At 51.8% G+C, this 11,632-nt stretch overlaps 2 protein-coding genes across 2 annotated transcripts; one reads left to right on the plus strand and one right to left on the minus strand.

The window, feature by feature from the left end:
- Window positions 1-4,526: 4,526 nt before the first annotated feature.
- On the minus strand, window positions 4,527-5,758 carry V2A60_003623 (uncharacterized protein; the record flags this gene model as incomplete). The annotated part of the gene is made up of 3 exons (XM_083254951.1): window positions 4,527-5,279; window positions 5,358-5,649; window positions 5,715-5,758. The coding sequence occupies 3 exons, from the start codon at window positions 5,756-5,758 to the stop codon at window positions 4,527-4,529; spliced, it is 1,089 nt and encodes a 362-aa protein (XP_083111077.1).
- Window positions 5,759-9,032: 3,274 nt separating this feature from the next.
- V2A60_003624 (uncharacterized protein) lies at window positions 9,033-10,062 on the plus strand (the record flags this gene model as incomplete). Its single annotated transcript, XM_083254952.1, has 3 exons — window positions 9,033-9,248; window positions 9,352-9,626; window positions 9,723-10,062. 3 exons carry the CDS (start codon window positions 9,033-9,035, stop codon window positions 10,060-10,062), a joined length of 831 nt encoding a protein of 276 aa, XP_083111078.1.
- Between the last annotated feature and the right edge of the window lie 1,570 nt (window positions 10,063-11,632).

Here is an 11,632-nt window from a genome sequence, read left to right on the forward strand (position 1 = left end):
AGTCTCCCCCCACGAATGCTGTTTACCAGTACATTGACAAGAGACCACAGTATTCCGCGCCCTCGGCCACGAGTAAACCTTTTTTTTTTTCGTGTCGTGCCACGGATAGCAACCAACACAGAAATTTTTGCACGCAGTGTTTTCATGTCGATGTCAACAACACCCACAGGTTTCATCAGCAGAAACGAGGCTTGTACTGGTAAGTAGCACAAGTACTGATAGCACTACTGTGGCAGTGATGGACGGCATCTGGTATGGAACCGCCCCGCATATGTGCGTGTGTGGGCGCAAGGTCCCGACGCGTGCAGCTCAAGACAGACCTTTGGCAGCAATTCTCATAATTTCGGAGAGCTTGGCCAAGATAGAACCCAGTCCCCATTTGCCGTGCCGTGTCGTAAGTGGTAGGCAGCTCCGCGATACGAGAGCGTGCAGGCTCAGAGGCGGCAAGATTTGCTTGCATTTCACCAATCACCAAGGAGGCGTTTTTTTCTTCATTTTTTTTTTTAATATTTGCAGCGCCTGCTCATTCTGCAAAAGATGACCGGGAAGGGAAAAGAGTACCTGAGCCTTTTACCAACTAGTCAATAGTTGAGTTACTTGATAGTTGGTCCATCCCGCCCCCCTGCGCCTTCGCGGGCGCCACTACGGGCACAATAGTCCGGCTCTCTCACCCTGGCGCAAAAGAGTTCGCGGCGGCCTGGTCCGAAGTCTTAGCCAGTGGGGATCTTTTTTTGATGTACAGGGGAGGGGACGGGGGGGCAATAACTAGCAGGAAGAAACAGGGGCGAAAAGGTACGTGTACGGTTGTGCTTTATTCATTTATTTATTTTAGCCTGAAGATACGTCTTGTTCCTGCTTGCTTGCTTGATGGATTGATAGTGAGATCAGCAGAGACATTTCTTTTACCCTCGAAAGCTTCAAATTGCAACATGAGACTTGGGAGAGAGTCGAAGCCCACCTAGCCAACCCTACCGCCCACTCTCTCCCTGTAGGGTTGATATACACTGCCTTGTACATAGTAGATGAAAAAGAGGGCGGAGCGGAGGCTGTGCCCGTATCAGTAGTTACTACTGGTAGTTGCCAACTTGCCTGTAGGACGTGAATGGGTCTATTGAGTGAGTAGGGCTAGCCTGGCGAGGTTGCCGGCAAATGCCCTCCCTCCCCTTGCCCCTGCTTGGATGTGTTGCTATTTCCGGCCAAAGTAATGCTGGGCTTCCGTGCCAAGTACTCAGTACTCACTACCTGGCAGCCTGGTTGTCTCTGCTGCCCGTTAGCACGGCAACGTGTCGCCGATGTGGCCATCCGTCAGTACCGAGATGTTGACTATAGATTGTGCCAGCCTTCATGCTTTGTATTGCCAATATGACACCACAATTATTATTATTATTTTTTTCGTGTGGCTGATGAACTGCACAGGCAGTCATTATTGCTTGCCGCAAGCAACAGCATGTGGACACGGGTGACTCGTTTTGCGATTGCGTTGATCATCTTTCCACCTGGTTGATTATTATACAACAACTCTACGCTCTTTTTTGCGTGTGTGTGTGTGTGTGTGTGTGTGTTTTGCTACAATGGACATGTTCTTCATCCCAAAGTTTGTAGTGGACACATACTAGAGTACATTTATTATTGCTCGCAATCAGTTCTATAGGCTTGCGATGCGGTCCAACCCGACCCCAGGGGTTCCTGTACAATTCCAGTGCATGACGCACATCGGGGCTGGCATGTGCCTACCAGAAAACGAGAAAGAGATCCCAGCAAGGACGGCGACGGGTTGGATGTGGACAAGACAGTCAATCTTGGCTCGATTCAAAGGTGCAACCTCGCAGCAGTCGTGTTTTGCTAGTGGCCGTTGCAGACCAGTTGACCAGATAGACAGACGTCCGCGTACAGAGTATGCTGTCGGCGATTTAGTAGTCCAAGTCGACTGGGAAAGGCTGATTGTCTTTGGGGCTGAAAACTGAGTACGGATACATTACCAGCTGGCCAGGCTGCTTGGTCACCAGACTGGCAGGCCATCTCGTCATTCGAAATTACTTGGCCTGCATGTCTACAAAGTAGATTCGACATGGACGCCTGTCTCATCCAATCTCAGCCGTTGACACATTTTTTTTCTTCGTTAATTTCCGATGCTGCACTGGAGACGTACATCTGTCACAGAACAGTTATCCGTCCATGTCCCCCGGGCAATGTCGGCGCTTAATTTAGCCCTCTGCGCCAAGTGCTCGCATTGATATCGAGGTTGGGGAGAAATTGGTTCTGAGTGGCTACAGGCTGCTTGCTCCTTCATCTTACTCAGGCACAGAAACGGCAGAAAGCACGCCATCAGAATTGAGTACCTTGCATCAACCAAAAAAAAAAAAAAAAAAGCCCACTCACTCCTCACACGCCACCAAATCCTGCCTCCAACAAAACGACCCGACCCCTGTACCCGCCCGTTACAAGTACAGAAGTTTAATAGGTACTTATCGTGCAAAGGCCGGAGACCAAGGCCATCCAAAATTCCAACGGAGCGACGAGCGGGGAGATGGAAAGCTCCGGTGTGATGACGAGCCAGCCTTGTTCACTCTACATGTATGCTGTGCCCGTGACAGTCATTGATGAACAAGGGACCTGAAAATACAGGCCGAGAATGTCGATTACGCTGGAGAACTGGGTTTAATGGGACATCCATCGCAGAGATGGGAAGGCAAGGGAAAGAAAAGAAAGAAAAGAACAGAACAGAACCCCCCCCTCCTGATACCAATTCCGCACAGAGCAACGGATTTACAAGCAGCCCCAGCGCACTACGCACACCCCATGCGGCGAAAACTCAATTTTTCCTTGGTCGCTCCGTGGGTGAGGAGGGAAATGCCAGTACCTTTCTCAGCCTCCATGTCTTTATTTTTTTCTGATTATTGCGGACCTGACAGGTACTTTTTACTAGGCAATGCGGCCTGGTAATCTCGTCATGTACATTACACCCGTAAGACGACCGGACGGCACGGAAAGAGAAGGAGAAAAAAAAATAGGGGGAGGAGGAGGAGGAGGAGGAGGAGTGGAAAGCAAGAGCTTCATTTACTGGTTCGTCCGTCTTTCTACTTATAGCAATCGCGGAAAGAAAGGAAGGGCCTTGCTTGCGGCACGGACGGTCGCGTCCGCGCCTTGGAGGAGGACGGCGACTTTGAGGGTCCAGTTCAAGAATACACAGCCCAATGAAGACTAAACAAAGAAAACGCGCTAACAAAAGGGCGTTTTGGGCCATTCAGACAAGTCAGCCACCATTGATTAATATGTGGTTAGCAAATGGCACCATGGATTGATCATGGCCTCTCCCCCCCACCGCAAAAGCCTGTTCCTCACCAGCACAAGCCGCGGCATTCTCGTCTGCCTAGTCAGTAATCATGCCTTACTTTCTACCTGTCAAAAGGGGAAATACGCGGATAGTAAATTTGCCATTCTCTCCGTCTGTTTAAAGCCTAGATGCGAATACCCACTCCTCCTTGCCCTGGTTGGGCTTTTTCTCATAGATGACCAGGGGTCAAAGTGGCATGACATCATGCTCTTTTTTCTTTTTTTTTCCTTTTTCTCTTTCGAGAGATTAAGAATCCCCCGTCTCCGGCTACTTTTCGGATTTTCATTGTACGGTACAGCCCCGCGTCTTTCCCATGTGTAGTGGATAGATGGACAAGTTAGAGCCCGTGGCGACAAGGGCAAAGTTTTGGAACGAACGAGGCGCTTTCTTGTCCATAAAAAATTAATTGAAAAAATGTTGCACACCCCCCACCTCTTGCCATTGCTCATTGCTTTATCGGTAGCTGCGGCCTGCGCATCTCGATGCATCTCTCGGAGGCAGCCAAGTCCGGACGGGGCTCCTTGTTGATGTTCGCCTGGTCTTTTTCTTTTTCCCTTGTTCGTCTCACTTTCTTCACGTTTTTTGCTAACGGGCAGAAAATAAGGGGTAGAGAGGTCTCGAGGAGGGGTCAACCCCTTTGTCTTGCCGTCTCCTCTCTTTTCTTTCCCTTTTTCTCTGTGCGTGTAAATGCTCAAAGATGCGATTGGCGAGACTAGAGCACTTGGCCAATCACCTACCCTACAGGATAGACTAGACAAGCAAAAGTTGGACAGTACGTTGTGGCGCTTAATTATATCGTGGAACCTAGTATTGTTGTTTGCTTCTGGCTTTGATAGCTGAAGACGGATACTAATTCCGTGGTAACGCTATCAGTAGACATGATTATGCCGTCAATCCGCAATCTCAATGCATCTCATAGTCTCATGTCAACGCGGGAACGAGGGCAACCACACATGGTTCAGCCTCCTTATGCAAATGACCCAATCCGAAACAAAGTTGTCATCGATGGAAAACTGTTTCCTGCAACGGGCGGATGAATATCGAGGGAATGATGACTGCCATGTGACAGCGGAATAGGCTCACTCGACATCATCATAGCCGACCCAACCCGTGGAGTATTCATCCAATCGACCCAGGCTCCCTCCCCGCAGACAATCATACACCCGTCTCCAAAGGCACGGAGAGCTTTCCTCTAAAACTCACCCGCCAGATAGTCCCACTCCGCAACGAAGCTGTCCTCAAAGTCCCTGCGGTTCTTTTGCGGTGTCCATCCCAGAAGCTGGCGCGCTCGCGACGCCTGCGTGCGCGCAGACGACGAGAACCCCAGCTCCGCCACAAAGGGCGTCAGCGTCTTGCCCAGCTTTGGCGAGGCGGCCTCGAGCGTCTCCTCGCGCACCTCGGCCGTTGCCAGCCGCCCGACCTGCTTGCCGGCGGCGGCGACGCGCTCCGAGACCTCGCGCCAGGAGTGGTGGCCCGTCTCGTTGAAGTAGATGCCGCGTTTGTTGGAGGGCGGCAGGTCGCCGGCGCCGGCGCCGCCGGGGGCGGAGGCCCCGGTGACGGCGAGCACGCGCGCCAGCAGCAGCTCGTACAGACGGGCGAGGTCTTCAATGTGCACGTGGTCCCAGTGAGCCTTGCCGGCGCCGATCACGGTGGTGACGCCGTCGCGCTGCGCGGCGCGGATGATGGCGTCGATCTGGATGGAGGTGCGGTTGAACAGACCGCTGCCGATGCCGTAGATGGTGGGTGACATCAGGATGTAGGTGGTGATGCCCGCATCCTCCCCCTGCTCGAGAACCACCAGATCGGTGGTGCGCTGCTGGTATGGCTCGATATCCTCGCGCTTGCGCAAGTACGCGTAGATGTCGTCTTTGGAGTCGTCAAACACGTGCGTCTCGGTATATCGCCCAGTAATGGGACGGTCTCCGATTGACGATGTACCAGAGGTCTGCACCAAAACCGTTAGTGATTTCGATGTCTCTTGACGGACGCTGCACCGCGGAATAATGGACCCAGGTAAACTGACATGAATGAGGACCGACTTCTTGCCAGTAGCCTTTTGCCTGTCTGCGAGGCCGTTGATGATCGCTTCGGCGGCCTCGGCGTGGAAAGCGGACGCAGTATTAATCACAATGTCGTTTTCACTAGCAACCCGTCGTGCAACATCCGTGTCGTCGAGGCCCGAGAACACGATGCCGTTGACGCCCTTGGCCCTCAGTACATCGGCCTGCTCTTGTTGGCGCACCAGCGCTGAGATGGACAGGGCCTTGACATCAGGGTTTGGCGAATTGAGAAGGGTCGACAGTACGGAGCCACCACTGCCAAGGCATCAACGCTGTCAGTCAAAAAACGTTGCTTCTGCAGGCCAGAGTTCACCACTTACACGTATCCAGTGGCACCGGTGACGAGAACCTTTGTGGGCGACATGTTAGCAAGGGGAGACAGGGCTGAATCACGAATTGCGAGGGAAAACTACCAGAAACTGTTTCCACCGAGAGCTAAAATTGGGAGTGCCCTCGGTATTTATGCTTTGCCAGATAAAAAGAAGCTATCCTGTAGTCTAGCCCTAGACCGCTTGAAACTTTCCATGGCTCTGGTAAAGTCATAGCGGAGCTTTTCTCTCCGGCACGGTTCTGAATTACTAATGTCGCCATCCGCCGCGCTTACAAATGGCGACTTACCAATGCCAATGTGGTTTAAGCTCATGTAGCTGAGTTGACGGGATCAAGAAAGAAGCAGGAAAAAAATGGCACAAAAGAGTTTTCCGCTGAGTGTTAGATCCTGCTTATTCCCGCTCGTCGATTGGTGGCTCTTCCTTCTTGTTGTCTGTCCCCTTCCAAGGCTCTGCTTGGTAAGACTTGACTCATACTAGAAGATTGGTAGTCCTGAACGTAATCATACAATGTCAATTGAGGCTTGAAATAATTCACGGAAACCCTGTTCCAGTGGGCCTATACAATCTTGGATGACATAGGTATTGCAATGCTCCGACGGACTGAAGTGTTTGTCTAGGTTCCGTAGTTTTTTTCGCCAAAATCAAGCAATTGCATCTTGAACATTATTCAATGGCCGGGTCAGTCACTCTATAAAGCCCATACTCCGAGCTGGGAAGCCAAGTATTTGAGTTATACGATGCCTTCAAAGACAGGGGGGACGCGCCGGCTGTGACTCTGCCGTGGCACCGGATGCCTGGCCTAGGCAGGAGATGGCGTAAAATTTGCAGATACAAGACACCTTAAAGGGATCTGAATTCGCGAATCACAAAGATGAATATAGTATGGAAACGAGCAAGGACTAGGTACGGGGATCGAGCTGGTTAGTCTCGTCTGCTTGTACCATAGTAATCTAAGGCAGCAGAGACTCGACGCGTCAACTGTACGAGAGGGTGACAGCAGAGCCGTGGATGCTACGAGATGTAGCCAGCCTCAGGGGCGTTCACCAGTCTTGATTTAAAAGGGAATAGTATGGAATACAAGACTTGATATATCCCTTCACTCAAGGCAGCATCCATGGACAGGTCAAGCGTGGAGTCAGTTAAAAAAAATGCACCCTGACAATACGCGGCACCACTTCTAGGCGTCGCTGTTAGTATTGATGGACCAAAAACGTTTTTGTGACGATGCTGTACAACCAAAAGACGAGAAATTAGTTGATTGTAGCTCGTGAGCCAAGTCGCATATGAACATCCACACTGCGTCACTTGCCAGGCACTGGCGACACCACGGATCTCGCAAGATGGGATGATGGTGCCTCATGAAGAGCTGTAATTTGATCAATTTGTGATGGGCGGCTCTCGGGAAGACTTGAAATGGTCGCAGCAGGGCTTGGCCGGGCAACGTTTGGTATGAACCGCGATCAGGCGAGGCACTCCCTACGGCCAAGTTGTATCTCACTATCTCAGGGGTAGCTCTAATTACGAAGGTGTTTACGGCTTATCCCACACCATAAAAGTGTTCAAAATAGAAAAAAAAATGAAATTGATCAAAAAGTTCAAGTATCTCCCCATTTGGGTTACAATTATAATGAAGAATGATGCAATTCCAATCAATACATACCTCAATCATGAATCGTACCCAAAATAGCAGCACGGTGACCAGATAATCTCTCAAGCACATCCATCTCGTGAATCAAATTTTATTGATGTATGATTGCTGATCTTCATCTCACACGGTAACTCGTGCAGGTGCTTATGCGCACCATGGGATTCCGATATGAGCGAGTCAAGTGTGTGACGCAGTTTACGAATGATCAAGAGCTAACTGAACACAGCTAAACCTTTGTCTATAACGAAAAGGGCCAGCGGTGCCAGCGCGGTCGACAGCGGCCAAAATGGCCAGCATGCTCACAGCATTGATAAGCAGGCACAGGAGGAGCGTGTTGAGCGGCGCCCCCGAGCTTGTCACAGAGCAGGCCGCAGAGGACCCGCCCCGACGGCCGAAGAAAAGTTGAAAAGCCGACGTAGGACAGCGTCGCCGGGCCGGACAACACGCCGCGGGCCACCAGCCGGCCCTCCGCCGGCGGCGCGCGCACTCGGGACGGTCGAGACGAGCTCAACCGAACGTGGCGCTTACGGTGGCCGTTTTCTACTTGTACTTGCCGTTTCGGTCAAGTGTGCGCTCGGGGAAAAGAAACGATACGATGAGCCGCGCAGAAAAGGAAAACGCCGGCCGGTTTCTGCTTTTGAAGAATCTACTGAAGCAGAGACGGAGGGACCCTTGAAATGGCCGGCAGGGCTCAAAAACCTGGTGCTTCCGGGTTCCGCGCCCTTGGATGGACAAGATAGATGGATGGGTCTTGCCGGTGGCCGAGCGCCTGCTTGAGCTCACGCGCGCCAGAGTGAGTTTGCATGTGTCTTCTAGTATGTGTTTCTCTGTTGTGCCAATTGCGCAAGGTCGCTCGGCTCGTCTAATCTGCTACATGCCTTATCAAGCCCAATGCTATTTCAGCGAAAGACATCATCGTCCATCACGAGAAGTCGTCTCGGTTTGACCAGAGCAAGCAGATGGCAACGGGTGTAAACGGTTGACATTGCCCGCCAGCTTCTCGAGAGCGAATTCGAATATGGTCTCTTGATTGTAGTGTATTGCATGCCGCGAGGCTGTATAAAACCACCCTGGAGGTTGCCACACCCCCTGACCATCCGTAGACCGGTAGTGTGACGGCTGCATCGGGCATGCCGTCCCGGAAGCCTAGATTCTGCTGCGCCCGTGTCTCGCTGAGCCTCTTTTTACCGAATGCTGGGGGACCTGACATGGAATTGGGAAAAAGGGTCGGCCGTGTCCAGAAAAATCAAGGAAACTCGATCAACTAGCGCGTCGCCACATCCCAACCCTCCACCCTTTTCCTTCCCGAGTTTGGGCTAGTTCCTCCGGCGAGTGTGCGCCGCCGTCGGCTGCTCGACCCTGCAAAATGCACAAGGCGCAGGGCCATTTTATCTTTCCCCTTCCTCTCTCTCTCCTTCTCGCAGTTTGAGTTTGGCACATATTGAAAACATATCCGAGGCCCGGTGAGCACAGAAGAGATCTACGCTCTCTTGGAAGCATAAAGGCAAACAGTCTTACACCAGCGCTTCTTATCTTCTCGGGTGTTGCGACAGACTGCTGACCCAAGTTGCAAGCAACTGCTCGGGTGGACATCAAGTTGCGACGACGTATAGACAGACGCCCGGTTCTGCGTCAGTGTGATATTTTTCATCGATACAATGGCCAACGACAACAAGTCATCAGACAGCGAGGGCGACTACACGCTTCACTACTTTCCCTTTTCATTGTATTCGCTCATGGTGCGGTTCGCACTCGGATTAGGGAGACAGCTAAACAGTGAAAATGCGCCTCGAGTGCAATTGAAATTCGTCAACCTTCAGGCGCAGGAGAATTTAGGAGAAGAGTACCTGACCAAGGTGAATTCAAAAGGACAGGTATGTTGGCAGCTGCGTAGCGGGGGAGGAATTGCGTGAGAGCGCCATATGAGACGGCGAGAAAATGTAGAGCGGCGCCTTTACTCACGGCTGTTTTAATCAGGTGCCTTCTCTGACATCGACTCTGCTTGCATCGGGACTGAGTGACAGCCAGCAAATCGCCAAGTGGCTTTGCGAGAAGCAGCCCGAGCTGGTTCCGGCTGCGCACAAGGAAACCATTGACAAGTTGATGGAGAAGATGTATAGCTTTCATTTCAAGGCGCTCAATATACCACCGGAAGCAGCGGCCAATGGTATACCGAACGTTGCTGCTGCGATGCTCGAAGATTCCAGCATTTCAGAAAAGCACCGACGAGCCCTAGAAATCAAATCCATCTTGTAGGTATCTCGGTCCGGGGGCAGCCCCGGCCACCGTGTTGCTCATGGGAGAGGGCTGGTCATATCACGCTGGCAAGAAGCTGACACGAGCGACAGTCACGACACGCTGCATAGCAGGACGATAGAGGCGGATCACATTGCGCAAGTAGAGACGCACGTGTCTGGATTCATGGCGGAGCTAGCGGAGATGATCGAGGAGCACAAAACGGAAGGATCACGGTGGATCTTCGGGCAGCAACCGACGATTCTGGATGCGTACGCGTCGGCGCTCATGATCCGGCTGCTGGACAATAAGCGGCAGGAACTGCTGCCGGCCGGGGTCCAGGAGTATGCAAAGGCGGTACAGGCATCCGACGAATGGAATCAGATCACGCATGGGCGACCAACGGTATATGACGCGTCAATGGGCCCTGCAGCCGACTTGGATCCCAAGTGAGGAGAGGACGATGGGCCGAGTACGGAGTAGAGGAGGAGCATAAGGCAAAGAAACCAGCTGATGAAGATATATGACGGATAATGAAAAATAAAAAGGGAACGGGGGAGTATTGCGGGCACAGATAGCAGGGCAGAGTAGAATCACCTGGTAATCATGTTTTAACAAGATGCAAGAATAAAAGCGTGGAGTAATAAGTAGTGGCATGGGTGCTGATCGACAGGAGCTGCCCGTCACATCCATGCATAGATGACGGGCGTCGCTCAGGATAGGTAGTTTAATGGCGGAAAGAGGGGCTTGATGGCTGCTGGCAGTCATGTCTACTCAGTAGAGTCGAATGCAGTCTGGCAATGTATCTGTTAATGAAAGTCGCAAAACAACAAGAGGACATGGACCAGACAATTTTACGGATATTGCGGCGAGGCACAACGGAGACAGCCGCGGAGCCACAGTCGGGGTTCATTCTCGGCTGCCACTGTGACTGGCGCAACAAAAGGGTAAAAAAAAAAAAGAAAAAACAGAGTGCGAGATGGAAAACAGCCCATGCAAATGCGGTTACATATTGGCACGGAAATTTTACCATTGGCTGTTGATAATGAGTACTTATTAGCCGTGGCGGCGGAGGCGGCGGCGGCGGGCGGCGGAGGTAGTGGTGTGGTGTGCTCTTGTCGAGAGGGTGTGATGCAAAAGGACCCAAGCATGTTCAGCTACGCTCATTTAGGCAGGTCAGCGAGGAAGGGGTCCGGGGCTACTCACTCACACTGATACTGCTGTACTCTGTAGAAGGGATGGAGCGGGCAGAGCCACGGCTGTTACTAGGTTGCTGGGTAGATGGGGAGGCATCGGAGGCACAGTACTCCGTAGGCTGGGGATGATTGCTGGCCTGTGAGGATAAGAGTCAAGGGGGCATGGCTTATCTGTGCCGAGTACGGATACAGATTGACAGAGTGATTAGTACCGAATCAGACTTGGAGAGTGCGCGGCGCAACAGAAAATACTGAGTAAAAAGAGAGGCGTTGTTTAGCGGCGACGCCACCAGAGCACAGGGCACTCACTCACTCACTCATCACATTCACTGCACTCTTCTCGTCACTCACTCACTGACCCGCTTGCTCACTCAACTCAGTGATCTGCGCCATTGCGGCGGCGGCGCATGAGACCGCCGGCACGGCCTGAGTATCCCATGGGCCATGGGCATTACGGAGTAGATACCAATGTATATAATGATCCGTAAGATACGGGGTATTCGTCCTGGTAGCAAATACACTATAACTTATTACAGATTACATGCTACTGATACTCTTTAATAAGTCATCTAGCCTGGTATCTGCCGCTGCTCTCCTCCTTTCGTTGCCGCGCTGGTGCACTCACTCATCACTGTTTGCTTCCACTGCAGACAATACAAAAGTTCCCTCGTCTCACTGTTGATGCTGGCTGCCCGCACCGGACGGCCGGCCTTTCCTCCACCTTGCCTTGCAACTACTGATACGAAATAAAATTTCCATGTCCCTCACACGAGCACCACCACAGGATTTTTTTTTCTTTAAAAAAGGTTGGCATTTCAGCGGCATCT

The sequence above is a fragment of the Cordyceps javanica genome, chromosome 2 (genome assembly GCF_051103115.1).
Source record: "Cordyceps javanica chromosome 2, complete sequence".
NCBI lineage: Eukaryota > Fungi > Ascomycota > Sordariomycetes > Hypocreales > Cordycipitaceae > Cordyceps > Cordyceps javanica.